At 46.5% G+C, this 19,337-nt stretch overlaps 1 protein-coding gene across 1 annotated transcript; it reads left to right on the forward strand.

Annotated features, from left to right (window-relative positions):
• Positions 1–75: 75 nt before the first annotated feature.
• Positions 76–19,317, forward strand: tubgcp4 (tubulin, gamma complex associated protein 4). Its single transcript, XM_041899205.2, has 18 exons — positions 76–263; positions 644–772; positions 2,266–2,388; positions 2,479–2,532; positions 3,048–3,104; positions 3,853–3,932; positions 4,309–4,510; positions 5,100–5,265; positions 5,729–5,853; positions 6,046–6,096; positions 6,321–6,426; positions 6,813–6,920; positions 8,580–8,724; positions 11,253–11,430; positions 12,019–12,153; positions 12,505–12,621; positions 14,612–14,751; positions 19,034–19,317. Exons 1-18 carry the CDS (start codon positions 186–188, stop codon positions 19,038–19,040), a joined length of 2,001 nt encoding a protein of 666 aa, XP_041755139.1. The 5' UTR covers positions 76–185; the 3' UTR covers positions 19,041–19,317.
• Positions 19,318–19,337: the final 20 nt, after the last annotated feature.

Consider the following 19,337-nt stretch of genomic DNA (forward strand, 5'->3'; position numbering starts at 1 on the left):
AACGTTTCATTAACTTATGCGGAATCCGAAGGAAAGACTACAATTTCCATAATTCTTCACTCTCATCATTGAAACGTCATCGAGTTGCGGCGGCGGAAGAATCGGCGGTGTTGTGATTGAATGACAGGTTCAACACTGCAATTTATGTCAACTTTGATCTGATTGCCGATATTAAGTGAATTAAAATGATTCATGAGCTCTTGTTGGCTTTAAGTGGATACCCTGGGACTATATTCACATGGAACAAACGGACAGGTTTACAGGTATATCGGGGTACCTAACTACAGAGCTAGCTCTACAAAGTAAAAACACTGCTGCAAGAAGCTGGCTAGCTGTGTTAAAAATTTTTTTCTCAAGTAACGTTAGATAGCTAGTGCAACTAGCTACTAACCTTATGAATTGCTTTGTTTTCTGCTTTTATTGGCACCCATCACTAGTTTCTTTCTGTTGTTGCATGTACACTTCACTATAGATTTGTTTAGTGGCTGGTGATAAGTGTGACATACAAAAGCATCCTACTGAACCTTTTAGCCGAGTTTATCTCAACTCCACGATGTACATATAGCTAACTAAACCATAGCTCATGAATGTAATGTTAAGGAGTTATGAATAAGGGTTCATTGAACCTCTGCTTCTCCTGTAGGTCTCCCAGGACCTGCCCTTTCTCCATCCCAGTGAAACCAGTGTCCTAAACCGCCTCTGCAAACTGGGATCCGATTACATTCGCTTCACAGAGTTCATAGAGCAACACACAGGCCATGTCCACCAGCAGGTGAGATAAATACCCAGATGATGGAGTGTCAAAAGCATGGGCGAATCTGCGAAGTATTTTCCTCTTCTCACATCCTTCTCAAAACATCAGGGGGAAGCGAGGAGAGCATTGAAAGATATCTGGGGTTCCTTCTCCTCTAATGCTCTCCCTGCTTATCTCTGACATTTTGAGGACTTGAGGAAAGACTTTTGAAATTCACCCTATGGCTCTAGGGGGCGGTTTCCCGGACACAGATTAGGAGCCCAGTCCTGAGGGGTAGACTACGAATGAAGCTAGATCTGCTCAAGCTTTTATAAAGCTAGCCAGCTTCAGTTCGCTTCACATTCCAGCTCAGGCTTCATCCGTACTACGACGGTGGATGTTGCTTGTCCGTCTACCGCTAACTATAGCAGGCTTGCACTGTAACTACGCGTGTATGTCACATGTTGCTGGTCGAACGCCAAACTCTTCATTGAGACAATGCTGAAACCATCAATCCATGGGAGAGTCAGTGCCACATTTTAATTTTTGCCTAAATTAACATGAAAGATAAGTTATCTTGCAAATTCAGCAGGCTATGATGTGAAATAGGCTAAAAGTGACATCTTTATTTTATTACGTATTGTTAATGCCTTCTTTGAAGCACCTTTTTTCCCCACTCCTATCAATAATATAATTGTATAGTCATACAAAGGTTTTACTGTACATTAACTTTCAAATGCATCTTGTCATTGATAAATGTGTAATGTGATGGGTATTTTAATATTATTTTTTATTTTTTTACACAAGAAACGTTTGATTAATTAAATATTTAATAGCTCGTTTTCTTCAAATGAAGGGGATGGTGATGCAATCTTTGCGAGAGTGAGGGACTCTGAGTCTGATTACGTTGGTCCTCAACTCATGGGTCATGCTGCGTTCAAAACAACTGGGAACTGGGAAATCTCCGACTTCCGACTTCAGTGCGTTCAAAACAACTGGGAACTTGGAAAAAAATTAGCTCAGACTGGGGAAAATCTATTTGAATGGTCACCCAATTCGGAATTCCAACTCGGGCCTCTTTCTAAAACTCTGACATTCCGATCTGAAGATCACTAATGTCATGATTTGACAGTTGTTTTGAATGCGTCATCAGACACTTAATTCGGGATAACTAGAGTTAGCCCTGAGTTAGCCTACCCCGGAGCAGGTTAGTTCTGAACGATTTGTTGCCATAGAAATGTACCTGGCTAAAAGGTGAGGCACTTTCATATGACCGGTTATCCCGAGTTACTTTGGTAACAAACCTGTTTCGTAGTATACCTCTCTGGACTAAAAAGCCAACTCAATTAAGAATCTCCATTGAAAATGCTTTTTAGTCCAGGATTACACTTCATCTGGATCCGGGAAACCTCCCCCTAGATGGGTTTATATTTTTGATTTTTTTTAGATTGAGATGTACTAGTATTACCTCAAATACTTATCAGATATAGCTAAATACTATAGTCTTAACAAGCCCTTATTGTACTTTGCAGGAGCACCACTCCATTCAGCCAAACCAGGCTGGACTTAATGGGGTTTACCTGCGGGCTTTCTGCACAGGACTGGACTCAATGCTACAGCCTTATAGACAGGCTCTCCTGGACCTCGAACAAGAGGTAGCGAAGATAATTTACAAAATGCATTGTAGCACTAATTAATACAATGCAAAGTGATAATCAATCCCACCACTTTCCTCTTCATTGCAGTTTCTTGGCGACCCGCATCTCTCCATATCTCATGTGAATTATATGCTGGATCAGGTAATGGCGGTTACTGTTTTTTATAGTTTTTCTGATTTAGATTTCCTTGTTATACATTTGAAGTAGAATTCCCTCGGACATCATTGCACGCGAGATACAACAACAGAATATGTAATGCACTTTTCTTTTTACCACACTGCTCGACGCACCTCACCTCCATTTCGTCCACAAAACAAAAACAATAAAAAGGTGCTGGGGGGCTGTCACCCCTCCACCCCTCCCCTGATTGGAGTAAACTAACGGATCAAAAGACTTCTACTTTCGCTCCCATGTTCTGTACATGTAGTTAACTAATTATACATATATTCCTAATTTCCTCTTTCTTCAAGTGCTGGATTTTCATCCACATCGGCCAATCCAGACAGTGGCGCTGTTTCCCATAATGCGGATTCCATCATTAAATGTGAACTTTCACACCTACAGTCAGAAGAACCACTGTATCTTTCAATATGTCATGAATATTAATGTAACAATATATCCTAGTAATTTAATGTAATCATGTTGTTCTTCTCCAGTTTCAGTTGCTGTTTCCCTCTGTTATGGTGGTGGTGGAGACAATAAAGTCCCAGAAGGTAAGGGCATTACAATGGAGACAATACAGTCCCAGAAGGTAAGGGCATTACAATGGAGACAATACAGTCCCAGAAGGTAAGGGCATTACAATGGAGACAATACAGTCCCAGAAGGTAAGGGCATTACAATGGAGACAATACAGTCCCAGAAGGTAAGGGCATTACAATGGAGACAATACAGTCCCAGAAGGTAAGGGCATTACAATGGAGACAATACAGTCCCAGAAGGTAAGGGCTTTACAATGGAGACAATACAGTCCCAGAAGGAAGGGCATTACAATGGCGACAATACAGTCCCAGAAGGAAGGGAATTACAATGGAGACAATACAGTCCCAGAAGGTAAGGGCATTACAATGGAGACAATACAGTCCCAGAAGGTAAGGGCATTACAATGGAGACAAAAGTATTCACTCGCCTTCTGATATGACTGAGAAATCACACAATTACCTTGGAGGAAATTATTTAAGACACTCATAAAGCACTTTTCATACACCCATAGCACCCTCCAAAAACTATTTATGTTCTCAAACTCGAGGGTCAACGCATTTCTGAAGTGCCTTGGTATTGTCACAGAAAAATGTAAATCTATCTTTCTCCCACGTATTTAAAGTTCACCATGGTGGCTGCTGTAGCACAGGGGCATAAAGGTGTCACAGCGCTCAGAGCAGAGTGCATGATGGGTAGATACGGTTCAATCAATTAGTGTGGAATATGGAAATGAGGTCATATCCTGTCTGTCCTAATTAGATCCACGGTTGTCAGATCCTGGAGACGGTGTACAAGCACAGCTGTGGAGGCCTGCCCCCTGTACGCATGGCCCTGGAGAAGTAAGTTACGGCCACCACATTTGATTGAAAAAGTTAAGTTAGCCTCTTATAGAAGCTTTATGCATGTTTATGCTCTTACTTGGATATATGCTGCATGTGTGGTGTCATCCTGAAACTGATGCTGCAAAGTGAAATATGCATACCATATTTCCAGGAAAAACCTGAAGGGGGTTTTGAATTCTCTGTGATTTTACAATGGTAAGATCCCGGGGTGCTTTTTTTTCTAAATCGTTATTTCACCCCTGGATAAATTATTCCCATGACATATGTCATATCCTGCTACACATAAACACTTGAATCTTTAATGATACCTGGATGGTGTTTCTTAGAGCAACACAACATAAAGGATCTCTCTGCTGTCTGTCTGTCTACCCAGGATCCTGGCGGTGTGCCACGGGGTGATGTACAAGCAGCTGGCTGCGTGGATGCTGCACGGTCTGCTGCTGGACCAGAGTGAGGAGTTCTATGTGAAGCAGGGGCCCAGCGCTGGAGGGGCCGCCGCCAACCAGGAGGATGACGAGGAGGACCTGGGGATCGGAGGCCTCAGCGGTAAACAGCTGAAAGAACTACAGGACCTGGTGAGAGCCCTTATGCAAAGATTCAGTATCAGCTTTTATCTTCCCCTAACTGGCTGAGCTAAGATAAGAGACTAAACTGATCCTAGATCAGCGTCTATGGGCAGTTGCATCCATGTTTCCAGCTGAGAGAACTACAGGATCTGGTGAGATGGCGGGTAGAAGTTGCCCTTGGGCACAGCTTCAGGATCAGTTTATATCTCCCACCAAATCCTAATCTTAAACATCAGGGGTGGGGAGGCAAAGCTGACCTAAGATCAGTGTCAATGAGTAATTTCATCCTACTCCATACCTTGTCACTTTATCTGTCCACTTGGATTTGAAGTGCTTGCATTAGTGTAAAGCTTGCACCACTGCTGTTGGAGTAAAGATTGTAGGATGGATAAGATCTAAAAGTCATGTGTATGTACTTATAAGTCAGCTTCAGGAGGCTGATTTGGTCATGTTCACAAGGCAGGGAAAAACTAACTGAAACAGGGTGTGAGTACCCAGACTGGTCCAATAAGACATGCTCAATTTCGTTTTTTCTGTTTGAAAGTGTTTTCCGTTGCGTGCCCTAATGAACGATGCTGTTGTCTGTGTTCCGCTGTAGAGGCTGATAGAAGAAGAGAACATGCTGGCTCCGTCCCTGCAGCAGTTCTCTCTGCGGGCTGAGATGCTGCCCTCCTACATCCCCATCCGCGTGGCTGAGAAGATCCTCTTCGTGGGGGAGTCCGTCCAGATGTTTGAGAACCACAACCACAGCCCGTCCAGAGCTGGTGAGAACCTGGTCCACACATTTACCTTTTCTTATGTGCTTTTTCCTTTCACATTTACTGTAGCTGCGTTTTACATTGACTTGTTAGTCATCTAGCTTTAGCAAGCTGATGTTTTTCCCTATTGTGATTTAGCTGCAGTAGGGAAACAGTAGAGTGAGGAAGAAGTGATTGTTTTCTGGGTTTTCACCCTCAATCATTTGCTTACCTTACTAGAAGTTCTTTGACAACTTGTTAGCATTATTTCTGATTTTGGCATCTAATTGGTTTGCTTTGGTTGCTACGCTTCTCTAAAAACATCAACAACAAATAAACACCAAAACAGCTCGCCAAACACTACTTCAATCTAACATATTGCGACAATATCACTTCAGGAGATCCACATTGGACTTGTAATGAAAGATTTTGGAAGATCTTTGATGGATAATGTTTTCCTCCCTTTCCCTCTATCTGTGTTTGTGTCCAGGCTCTATACTGAAGCACCAGGAGGACATGTTTGCTACAGAGCTGCACCGTCTCAAACAGCAGCCCCTCTTCAGCCTAGTGGACTTTGAGAACCTCATAGACGGCATCCGCAGCACCGTGGCAGAGGTGGGCTTGGCACTTCAACATATCTAGGAAATGTCAGATATGTGTTTGTAATGACTGCTGCAACTTCCCACTATGAGCTGGACAACAAGGTCCTGTTCTATTCAGGTGATGTTAAGGCCACATTCATCTCAATAACATCGGTATGGGATTCCAATAAACAATTTATTAACCAATGTATCCTTCTATTTGCAGCACCTGTGGACATTGATGGTGGAGGAATCCGATCTCCTGGGGCAACTTAAGGTTTGTATTTGGACTATCTAGCTGTGACAGTTTAGAGTTGATTTGAGATTGTTAGTGTGCATGCTTGAGCTCGACTACATTGCTGTCGGACTGAGCAGAATCACTGATCTACAAATCCCCTTGGATCTCAGATAACTTCTCATCATGTGATCAAGATGAGTGATTCTGTGCCTCGCCTTGTTCAAACTGACCCCGTCAAACACGCTGTTTCTCTTTCCCTGTAGATCATAAAGGACTTTTACCTGTTGGGCCGTGGCGAGCTGTACCAGGTGTTCATTGACCACGCTCAGCACATGCTCAAGACCCCGCCCACGGCTGTCACTGAACACGGTACGTTCACAGATCCAGGATCAGTTTACTCGAACAGATATCTAAACTTGATTTATAGGAGGTAGAATGCACTAAGCGCTAAGGGCCAACTTCATTTTATGGAAAATTCACCCTTTATTCAATCCCAAACCATGGTCCTGTTGGAATATGTCAAACTGCAGTTTAAACTGCATCCTAACTTCCTCCCTTCCTTGAAGTGATCACTGATCTAACACTGTGGCTAGATCAAAGTAGGGGTTCCAGTAAATATCTTTCACCAACCCGATCATTTCTGATTGTTGTTATTCCAAGGAAGGAAGCAGTGTAGAAGAGTATGAACAGGCCTCATGTCCATTGCAGTTATTCTTTGTATCTAACTATGGCTGTTTTCTCCACCCCTTCCACAGACGTAAATGTGGCCTTTCAGCAGGCTGCTCACAAGGTGTTGTTGGACGACGACAACCTCCTGCCTCTCCTGCACCTCACCATCGACTACCAGGGGAAGGAGAGCAAAGGTTTGTTCCTCAGAGAGGCTTTTCAATGGAGCCGAAACCCTCCACTAGGAGTGTAGGAGGTTCTCTCTTCACTCCCTACCAGACTTGGAGTTCTCTCTTCACTCCCTACCAGACTTGGGTTCAAATACGTTTATTTGAGTATTTGTTTTTGAAATACTTATTTTCTGTGTATTTTCTAATACATGCCAATACTTTCCAAGTGTATTTCCAAATACATTCCAATATTCAGCTAGTTGTATTTTAAAAGAAAATATTTACTTTGAAATGTAATTGAAATACCCTAAATAGTATTTGAACACAGGTCTGCTCCCTACTACCTCTTCCCCCATGGCCCTAACTTACCCTTCCATGTTTGCAGATCTGTTGTGTGTAAGCAATATGGCAGAAGGTCCACCATGACACTGCTTATACCTTTTTATACCATTCAGATCTGTAAATATGGAAAGGTCAGGGCCAAGGGGAAGGGGTAAGGAACATATTGGGACCGGCAGCTGTGTTCTCCAGTATATTGTTTTGTAACCAGTTGCTGCCATCTTGTGGCTAACTGTAAGACAGTCTAAAATGGACGCCCGTCTTCATCTTCTCTCTGTCATCTGCTTCTGCTATAACCTGGGAACACGAGATAGAAGGCAATCTGGTGGATCTGTACTGGGAAGTCACCTGTTTCACCTGTTATCTTTTTTAAAAAGCAGATGAAGGAAAGCAGATGAGAAAATAAGGCTACTGAACTTCGCACCCTAATCCACATAATAGTGCACTACTTTTCACAAAGTTCTGGTCAAAAGTAGTGCACTTCATAGGGAATAGGGTGCTATTTGGGATGATCCATTCTTCTATGTCTTCTACCCAGTTTGTGCCATCTTGTGAACAATGCTATGGAGTGGATCAGAGGATGTGAGCAGAGTGGAGAGAGGAGTGGAGCGTGTGTAATGATTTAAAAAATGTAGGAGCGTCGGCCTTCTCTCCTGTAATGCTCAGCCACAACCTCTGGCCATGCTCTGCCCACCATTTTTCATTTCCTTCATCACTGTTCTTTTAATTAGGCCTATTATGTTGTATTTATTTAGCTTAACCCCACCACTAATGCCCAGAGATGTTGATATGAGTCCACCAAGAAATATGTCACAGCTTGTGTAATTGATGACAAGACAACCAATGAGCACATGCAGCAGCACCAGATAAGTTTTGGTTTCTATACAAGCTATTGTTAAAAAAAAGAGGAGTTTAAGTTTGTAACAGTGCTAAAGTTGTCTGTCAACTGTCAAATGTGAGAGCAACAGAACCAGTTACAACTGAAGTATCTGATCATCAATAGATTAGCGAAAAAGCTATTAGTTTTTTAACACAGTGGCCACATAGCCTATCACCTAGACAGGTCCTTGTTTAGTAGCCTATGTTGAAACTTCTTACGATAGTCTACTTCAAAAACAAAGGGTACACAGTCACAAAAGTAGATGGGCTGTTTGTTCAATTATCTTTTTAAACAAAAAATTAATGGATCAAATTTGGAGTGGCAGTTTTTTTTCTGTGAGCCCTGAGCTATTTTTTTTTTTTTAGCAGACGGGAAAGGATGTTGAGCGCCAGAGTGGTGCACAAAGACTGTTCCATGACTGGGATTTGAAACCGCTCCTGTGGCTAACGGTATGATTGTGTTCTCAGATGCCACAGGGACCAGGGAAGGGGCCACTCCCCCACAGGAGTCCTCCCCCAGGGAGGTGCCCCCTACGGGCTGGGCTGCTCTGGGCTTGGCCTACAAGGTCCAGTGGCCCCTGCACATCCTCTTCACCCCTGCCGTTCTGGAGAAGTGAGTATTCTACAGCAGGCAACGTCTGCCTCCCAAATGGCACCTTATTCCCTATATAGTGCACTACTTTTGACCAGGTAACAGCTGCAGGACCGGTAACAGTGGAGCAGTTTAGCCTCGCACTTCAATGCTCTTAGTAGTTGTGGAAATCGACACGATATTGCTTTTTACTTTGTGCATCGCTGACTCAACCTTTAACATAAAATGATATCCATTAGCAAATGTTTGTGCAAACAGACAATGGAATATTAGGTACACCACCCCGTTCACGAAAATGGATCGCTCCTACAGACAGTGTGTCACGTGGCCGTGGCTTGCTGTATAAAGCAGGCAGACAGGCATCGAGGCATTCAGTTACTGTTCGATTGAACATTAGAATGGGAAAAGCGAGTGACCTAAGCGACTTTGAGCGTGGTATGATTGTCGGTGCCAGGCGCGCCGGATCCAGTATCTCAGAAACGGCCGGCCTCCTGGGCTTTTCACGCAGTGTCTAGGGTTTACCAAGAATGGTGCGACAAAAAAACATCTTGATGAGAGAGATCGAAGGAGAATGGCAAGAATTGTGCAAGCTAACAGGCGAGCCACAAACAGACAAATAACGGCGCAGTACAACAGTGGTGTGCAGAACGGCATCTCGGAACGCAGAACTCGCCAATCTTTGTCACGGATGGGCTATTGCAGCAGACGACCACACCGGGTTCCACTCCTATCAGCTAAAAACAAGAAGTGGCTGCAGTGAGCACGCAATCACCAGCACTGGACAATTGAGTAGTGGAAAAACATTGCTTGGTCCGACGAATCCCGGTTCCTGTTGCGTCTTGCTGATGGCAGATTTAGGATTTGACGTAAGTAGCATGAGTCCATGGACATATCCTGCCTGGTGTCAACGGTACAGGCTGGTGGCAGTGGTGTACCGGCGTCCAATCTGCAGCAACTGGTGATGCCATCGCGTCAGCATGGACCAACATCCCTGTGGAACATTATCGGCTTGTAGAATCCATGCCCCGAAGAATCCAGGCTCATCACTCATCTTGAAAAAAACGTATACTAAAAACGTGGAAATCAATAATTCTGCCATCGTTAACACAATGGAAAAATCGAATGATTTATTATTGAGATATTGAAAGTGCGTGGGCAATGGAGAGAAACAAAATGGTGCCGTTTCAGGCAATGTGGCAAACAATAATGCAGGTACTAGGGATGGAGGTGTGAGCATGCAGGTCTGGACAGAGGAGATGTAGTCGTTGTTTGTGTGCGTCTGTAAGTTGTTGTTCGTAGGTGTAGGTTTGTGTTTGGTTATTAACAAAAAAATGAATTCAGGCTGTTCTGGAGACAAAGGTGGGTCTGACCCGGTACTAGATGGGTGTACCTAATAAACTGTCCACTGAGTGTATATAACCATTGTTTGTACCTTCATGTTTTTGTATTGCATTCCTCACAAGTTCTCTGTTCATATAACTTATTTTTATTTTCCTTATGATCAGTTTGTGTCCGATTCAGTTTAGACTTAGTGTCAGTTTCAGGAAGACTAGCTATCGTCATGGCATCAGCTAATGGGGGTTCTAATAAAGATTAAAATTTATATGAGTGATTTTTGTTTCAAAACTTTTTTCTACATGTGCCCTAATGAATACGACCGTGTCCTGTCCCCCAGGTATAATGTAATATCCACGACCGTGTCCTGTCCCCCAGGTATAATGTAATATCCACGACCGTGTCCTGTCCCCCAGGTATAATGTAATATCCACGACCGTATCCTGTCCCCCAGGTATAATGTAATATCCACGACCGTGTCCTGTCCCCCAGGTATAATGTAATATCCACGACCGTGTCCTGTCCCCCAGGTATAATGTAATATCCACGACCGTGTCCTGTCCCCCAGGTATAATGTAATATCCACGACCGTATCCTGTCCCCCAGGTATAATGTAATATCCACGACCGTGTCCTGTCCCCCAGGTATAATGTAATATCTACGACCGTGTCCTGTCCCCCAGGTATAATGTAATATCCACGACCGTGTCCTGTCCCCCAGGTATAATGTAATATCCACGACCGTGTCCTGTCCCCCAGGTATAATGTAATATCCACGACCGTATCCTGTCCCCCAGGTATAATGTAATATCCACGACCGTGTCCTGTCCCCCAGGTATAATGTAATATCTACGACCGTGTCCTGTTCCCCAGGTATAATGTAATATCTACGACCGTGTCCTGTCCCCCAGGTATAATGTAATATCCACGACCGTGTCCTGTCCCCCAGGTATAATGTAATATCCACGACCGTATCCTGTCCCCCAGGTATAATGTAATATCTACGACCGTGTCCTGTCCCCCAGGTATAATGTAATATCCACGACCGTATCCTGTCCCCCAGGTATAATGTAATATCCACGACCGTGTCCTGTCCCCCAGGTATAATGTAATATCCACGACCGTATCCTGTCCCCCAGGTATAATGTAATATCTACGACCGTGTCCTGTCCCCCAGGTATAATGTAATATCCACGACCGTATCCTGTCCCCCAGGTATAATGTAATATTCCGCTACCTGCTGAGTGTGCGGCGGGTGCAGTCTGAGCTGCAGCACTGCTGGGCTCTACAGATGCAGAGGAAACACCTCAAATCCAACCAGACAGACGCTGTCAAGTGGAGGCTACGCAACCACATGGCTTTCCTGGTGGACAACCTGCAGTACTACCTACAGGTGATTCTATGTAGAAATTACATTTTTACATTTTCGTCATTTAGCAGACACTCTAACAGTAGTGAGTGCATACATTTTCATACTTTTTTGTACTGGTCCCCCGTGGGAATCGAACACACAACCATGGCTTTGCAAGTGCCATGCTCTACCAACTGAGCCACACAGAACCACAACCACGTGTGATTTGTGAGTGATCTGTACATCCAAAGACTAAGTACTGTACAGTGCATCTGGTCTGTTTTTAAGAATAGAGAGCAGTAGTAAAGACATGAACAGGTATAAAACTATACAGCCTTATTCAGCTTTGGGAGGGAATTTGAGAGGCTGAATGTACCACACTCAGTTTTACCATGGGCATATTAATGCAAACAAGCATACCTTTCTTTGTTCTAGACCTACCAAGCACATTTTTTTTTGCTGCTCAGTTCCTCTTTTTGTTACTGGTCCCAGATCTGTATAGCCTGCTCTAAGGTGGTCATAGGTGTTGGCAAGACAACACATCTATTTCTAGGACCAGGCTATGAATGATCTTGTTGTTGGTGTAATATATCAAACATGGCTGTGCTCCTCCTCTCCCTCCTCCCTCAGGTGGACGTGCTGGAGTCTCAGTTCTCTCAGCTGCTGCAGCAGATCAACTCCACCAGAGACTTTGAGAGCATCCGGCTGGCCCACGACCACTTCCTTAGCAACCTGCTAGCACAGTCCTTCATCCTGCTCAAGCCGGTTAGCATCTCAATTTATTAGCATTTGACGTGAATACAATGTAGCAGTAACTTTTAAGGCCACTTGCAGGTATTCTTTATTGCAGTCACGTTATGCAGATGATCAGATTGCCGTATCACTTTGATATGGTTCCTGAGAAGGTAAACACTTCCCTGACCCAATAGCGCAACGTGACTGCAATGAAGACAACCTTGAACATGGTCTTGCGCTTGTGTGCTAATCATGCGTTGATGTCAGTTGGAGATTAACAACAACACTGATATCAAATTAGGATTCAGCCATGAGTGACCACTTAGCCATAGTTGGCCATTCATTTTTGAATTTCGTCCACTGTCTTCTCTCCCACCCCAGGTGTTCCACTGTCTGAATGAGATCCTGGAGCTGTGTCATAACTTCTGCTCGTTGGTCAGCCAGAACGTGGCTCCGCTGGATGAGAGAGGAACAGCCCAACTGGACATCTTGGTCAAGGTGAGGCTCTGTCTGCTAACAATAGCCTTTCGAAAACCCATTGGCACGCATATACAGTGAGGGAAAAAAGTATTTGATCCCCTGCTGATTTTGTACGTTTGCCCACTGACAAAGAAATGATCAGTCTATAATTTGAATGGTAGGTTTATTTGAACAGTGAGAGACAGAATACAACAACAAAATCCAGAAAAACGCATGTCAAAAATGTTATAAATTGATTTGCATTTTAATGAGGGAAATAAGTATTTGACCCCCTCTCAATCAGAAAGATTTCTGGCTCCCAGGTGTCTTTTATACAGGTAACGAGCTGAGATTAGGAGCACACTCTTAAAGGGAGTGCTCCTAATCTCAGCTTGTTACCTGTATAAAAGACACCTGTCCACAGAAGCAATCAATCAATCAGATTCCAAACTCTCCACCATGGCCAAGACCAAAGAGCTCTCCAAGGATGTCAGGGACAATATTGTATACCTACACAAGGCTGTAATGGGCTACAAGACCATCGCCAAGCATCTTGGTGAGAAGGTGACAACAGTTGGTGTGATTATTCGCAAATGGAAGAAACACAAAATAACTGTCAATCTCCCTCGGCCTGGGGCTCTATGCAAGATCTAACCTCGTGGAGTTGCAATGATCATGAGAACGGTGAGGAATCAGCCCAGAACTACACGGGAGGATCTTGTCAATGATCTCAAGGCAGCTGGGACCATAGTCACCAAGAAAACAATTGGTAACACACTACGCCGTGAAGGACTGAAATCCTGCAGCGCCCGCAAGGTCCCCCTGCTCAAGAAAGCACATATACAGGCCCGTCTGAAGTTTGCCAATGAACATCTGAATGATTCAGAGGAGAACTGGGTGAAAGTGTTGTGGTCAGATGAGACCAAAATGGAGCTCTTTGGCATCAACTCAACTCGCTGTGTTTGGAGGAGGAGGAATGCTGCCTATGACCCCAAGAACACCATCCCCACCGTCAAACATGGAGGTGGAAACATTATGCTTTGGTGGTGTTTTTCTGCTAAGGGGACAGGACAACTTCACTGCATCAAAGGGACGATGGACGGGGCCATGTACCGTCAAATCTTGGGTGAGAACCTCCTTCCCTCAGCTAGGGCATTGTAAATGGGTCGTGGATGGGTATTCCAGCATGACAATGACCCAAAACACACGGCCAAGGCAACAAAGGAGTGGCTCAAGAAGAAGCACATTAAGGTCCTGGAGTGGCCTAGCCAGTCTCCAGACCTTAATCCCATAGAAAATCTGTGGAGGGAGCTGAAGGTTCGAGTTGCCAAACGTCAGGCTCGAAACCTTAATGACTTGGAGAAGATCTGAAAAGAGGAGTGGGACAAAATCCCTCCTGAGATGTGTGCAAACCTGGTAGCCAACTACAAGAAGCATCTGACCTCTGTGATTGCCAACAAGGGTTTTGCCACCAAGTACTAAGTCATCAGAGGGATCAAATACTTATCTCCCTAATTTAGAACATTTTTGACATGCGTCTTTCTGGATTTTTTTGTTGTTATTCTGTCTCTCACTGTTCAAATAAACCTACCATTAAAATTATAGACTGATCATGTCTTTGTCAGTGGGCAAACGTACAAAATCAGCAGGGGATCAAATACTTTTTTCCCTCACTGTATATATACAGTACCAGTCAAAAGTTTGGACACACCTACTCATTCCAGGGTTTTTCTTTATTTTTACTAATTTCTACGTTGTAGAATAATAGTGAATCAAATATAAAATATATTTTGATTTGTTTAACACTTGTTTGTTTACTACATGATTCCATATGTGTTATTTCATAGTTTTGATGTCTTTGATTATTCTACCATGTAGAAAACAGTAAAAATAAAGAAAAACCCTGGAATGAGTAGGTGTGTCCAAACTTTTGACCGGTACTGTGTATATATAATATATAGTAATTGCTTGTTTAGTCTTTGGTGCTAAATGGCCAATGCAAACTGAAGTACATCATCTGTAATTTCAGGGTTTCAGTCGTCAGTCCTTCCTGCTCTTCAAGATCCTGTCCAGTGTCAGAAACCACCAGATCAACTCTGACCTGGCTCAGCTGCTGCTCAGGCTGGACTACAACAAGTACTATACCCAGTCAGGAGGCACCCTGGGCAGGTAGGGACCCATTACACTACACCCTGGGGAGGTAGGGACCCATTACACTACACCCAGTCAGGAGGCACCCTGGGCAGGTAGGGACCCATTACACTACACCCTGGGGAGGTAGGGACCCATTACACTACACCCTGGGGAGGTAGGGACCCATTACACTACACCCTGGGGAGGTAGGAACCCATTACACTACACCCTGGGGAGGTAGGGACCCATTACACTACACCCTGGGGAGGTAGGGACCCATTACACTACACCCTGGGGAGGTAGGGACCCATTACACTACACCCTGGGGAGGTAGGGACCCATTACACTACACCCTGGGGAGGTAGGGACCCATTACACTACACCCTGGGGAGGTAGGGACCCATTACACTACACCCAGTCAGGAGGCACCCTGGGCAGGTAGGGACCCATTACACTACACCCTGGGGAGGTAGGGACCCATTACACTACACCCTGGGGAGGCAGGGACCGGACACTACACCCTGGGCAGGTAGGGACCCATTACACTACACCCTGGGGAGGTAGGGACCCATTACACTACACCCTGGGGAGGCAGGGACCGGACACTACACCCTGGGCAGGTAGGGACCCATTACACTACACCCTGGGCAGGTAAGAACCCATTACACTACACCCTGGGGAGGTAGGGACCCATTACACTACACCCTGGGCAGGTAGGGACCCATTACACTACACCCTGGGGAGGTAGGGACCCATTACACTACACCCTGGGGAGGTAGGGACCCATTACACTAGGCACCTTGGGGAGGTAGGGACCCATTACACTACACCCTGGGGAGGTAGGGACCCATTACACTACACCCTGGGGAGGTAGGGACCCATTACACTACACCCTGGGGAGGTAGGGACCCATTACACTACACCCTGGGGAGGTAGGGACCCATTACACTACACCCTGGGGAGGTAGGGACCCATTACACTACACCCTGGGCAGGTAGGGACCCATTACACTACACCCTGGGCAGGTAGGGACCCATTACACTACACCCTGGGGAGGTAGGGACCCATTACACTACACCCTGGGGAGGTAGGGACCCATTACACTACACCCTGGGCAGGTAGGGACCCATTACACTACATCCTGGGCAGGTAGGGACCCATTACACTACATCCTGGGCAGGTAGGAACCCATTACACTACACCCTGGGCAGGTAGGAACCCATTACACTACACCCTGGGGAGGTAGGGACCCATTACACTACACCCTGGGCAGGTAGGGACCCATTACACTACACCCTGGGGAGGTAGGGACCCATTACACTACACCCTGGGCAGGTAGGGACCCATTACACTACATCCTGGGCAGGTAGGGACCCATTACACTACATCCTGGGCAGGTAGGAAGGTAGGGACCCATTACACTACACCCTGGGCAGGTAGGAACCCATTACACTACACCCTGGGGAGGTAGGGACCCATTACACTACACCCTGGGCAGGTAGGGACCCATTACACTACACCCAGTCAGGAGGCACCCTGGGGAGGTAGGGACCCATTACACTACACCCTGGGGAGGTAGGGACCCATTACACTACACCCTGGGCAGGTAGGGACCCATTACACTACACCCTGGGCAGGTAGGGACCCATTACACTACACCCTGGGCAGGTAGGAACCCATTACACTACACCCTGGGGAGGTAGGGACCCATTACACTACACCCTGGGCAGGTAGGGACCCATTACACTACACCCGGGCAGGTAGGACCAAAACACCCTGGGGCAGGTAGGGACCCATTACACTACACCCTGGGGAGGTAGGGACCCATTACACTACACCCTGGGCAGGTAGGGACCCATTACACTACACCTGACATTACACCTGGGCAGGTAGGGACCCATTACACTACACCCTGGGCAGGTAGGGACCCATTACACTACACCCTGGGCAGGTAGGGACCCATTACACTACACCCTGGGCAGGTAGGGACCCATTACACTACACCCTGGGCAGGTAGGGACCCATTACACTACACCCTGGGCAGGTAGGGACCCATTACACTACACCCTGGGCAGGTAGGGACCCATTACACTACACCCTGGGCAGGTAGGAACCCATTACACTACACCCTGGGCAGGTAGGAACCCATTACACTACACCCTGGGCAGGTAGGGACCCATTACACACACCTGGGCAGGTAGGGACCCATTACTACACCCTGGGCAGGTAGGGACCCATTACACTACACCCTGGGCAGGTAGGAACCGGACACTACATCCTGGGCAGGTAGGAACCCATTACACTACACCCTGGGCAGGTAGGAACCCATTACACTACACCCTGGGCAGGTAGGGACCCATTACACTACACCCTGGGCAGGTAGGGACCCATTACACTACACCCTGGGCAGGTAGGGACCCATTACACTACACCCTGGGCAGGTAGGAACCCATTACACTACACCCTGGGCAGGTAGGGAACCCATTACACTACACCCTGGGCAGGTAGGAACCCATTACACTACACCCTGGGCAGGTAGGAACCCATTACACTACACCCTGGGCAGGTAGGGAACCCATTACACTACACCCTGGGCAGGTAGGAACCCATTACACTACACCCTGGGCAGGTAGGGACCCATTACACTACACCCTGGGCAGGTAGGGACCCATTACACTACACCCTGGGCAGGTAGGGACCCATTACACTACACCCTGGGCAGGTAGGGACCCATTACACTACACCCTGGGCAGGTAGGGACCCATTACACTACACCCTGGGCAGGTAGGGACCCATTACACTACACCCTGGGCAGGTAGGGACCCATTACACTACACCCTGGGCAGGTAGGACCATTACACTACACCCTGGGGCAGGTAGGGACCCATTACACTACACCCTGGGCAGGTAGGGACCCATTACACTACACCCTGGGCAGGTAGGGACCCATTACACTACACCCTGGGCAGGTAGGGACCCATTACACTACACCCTGGGCAGGTAGGGAACCCATTACACTACACCCTGGGCAGGTAGGGACCCATTACACTACACCCTGGGCAGGTAGGGACCCATTACACTACACCCTGGGCAGGTAGGACCCATTACACTACACCCTGGGCAGGTAGGGAACCCATTACACTACACCCTGGGCAGGTAGGAACCCATTACACTACACCCTGGGCAGGTAGGAACCCATTACACTACACCCTGGGCAGGTAGGAACCCATTACACTACACCCTGGGCAGGTAGGAACCCATTACACTACACCCTGGGCAGGTAGGAACCCATTACACTACACCCTGGGCAGGTAGGGACCCATTACACTACACCCTGGGCAGGTAGGGACCCATTACACTACACCCTGGGGAGGTAGGAACCCATTACACTACACCCTGGGCAGGTAGGAACCCATTACACTACACCCTGGGCAGGTAGGAACCCATTACACTACACACTGGGCAGGTAGGAACCCATTATACTACACACTGGGCAGGTAGGAACCCATTACACTACACCCTGGGCAGGTAGGAACCCATTACACTACACCCTGGGCAGGTAGGAACCCATTACACTACACCCTGGGCAGGTAGGAACCCATTACACTACACCCTGGGCAGGTAGGAACCCATTACACTACACCCTGGGCAGGTAGGGACCCATTACACTATACCCTGGGCAGGTAGGAACCCATTACACTACACCCTGGGCAGGTAGGAACCCATTACACTACACCCTGGGCAGGTAGGAACCCATTACACTACATCCTGGGGAGGTAGGAACCCATTACACTACATCCTGGGGAGGTAGGAACCCATTACACTACACCCTGGGCAGGTAGGAACCCATTACACTACACCCTGGGCAGGTAGGGACCCATTACACTATACCCTGGGCAGGTAGGAACCCATTACACTACACCCTGGGCAGGTAGGAACCCATTACACTACACCCTGGGCAGGTAGGAACCCATTACACTACACCCTGGGCAGGTAGGAACCCAATATTCCACTATACCCAGTCAGAGGGCACTGTGGCCTGGTAAGGAGCCTGATTGAAATGTTGCTGCACTAAATACCTGAGAGCATTGTGTTATTTTCTTCACAACACTACATACCCTGCAAAAGAGGCTTTCAGGTTGAGGTGCACCCCTCAACACTCCGGTTGAAGTTTCCCCTATGCTGATCTAGGATCAGCTTCCCCTCCCTCAATCCTAACCTTAACCATTAGTGGGCAAATGCAGAACTGACCGAAGATCAGCGTCTAAGGGGAACTTCACCCTACACACCCCTCAACACTGATACCTGTCTTTTGCAGTTTCTGATTGGGAGAGAAAATGGAGGATTTCCAGATGAGATCTTGAGCCACAAGCATTCCAGACCATTTATCTTCAAGTCAGATGAAGGACTTGAAGATCAGTATGTTGTTGCATAACCCCATTGTGTCCTGAAATGTCTTTGATACTCTCGTTTCAATTAATATTCCATATTGTCCTGTGCTTGTATGGTTCCTCTAGCCTGGTCCCAGATCTGTTTGCGTTGTATGATCATGTAGGAGTTGGCTATACAGCACAAACAGATTTGAGAACCGGTTGTTTCCATCGGTTACTTACCCTACCGTA

The sequence above is a fragment of the Coregonus clupeaformis genome, chromosome 30 (assembly GCF_020615455.1).
Source record: "Coregonus clupeaformis isolate EN_2021a chromosome 30, ASM2061545v1, whole genome shotgun sequence".
NCBI lineage: Eukaryota > Metazoa > Chordata > Actinopteri > Salmoniformes > Salmonidae > Coregonus > Coregonus clupeaformis.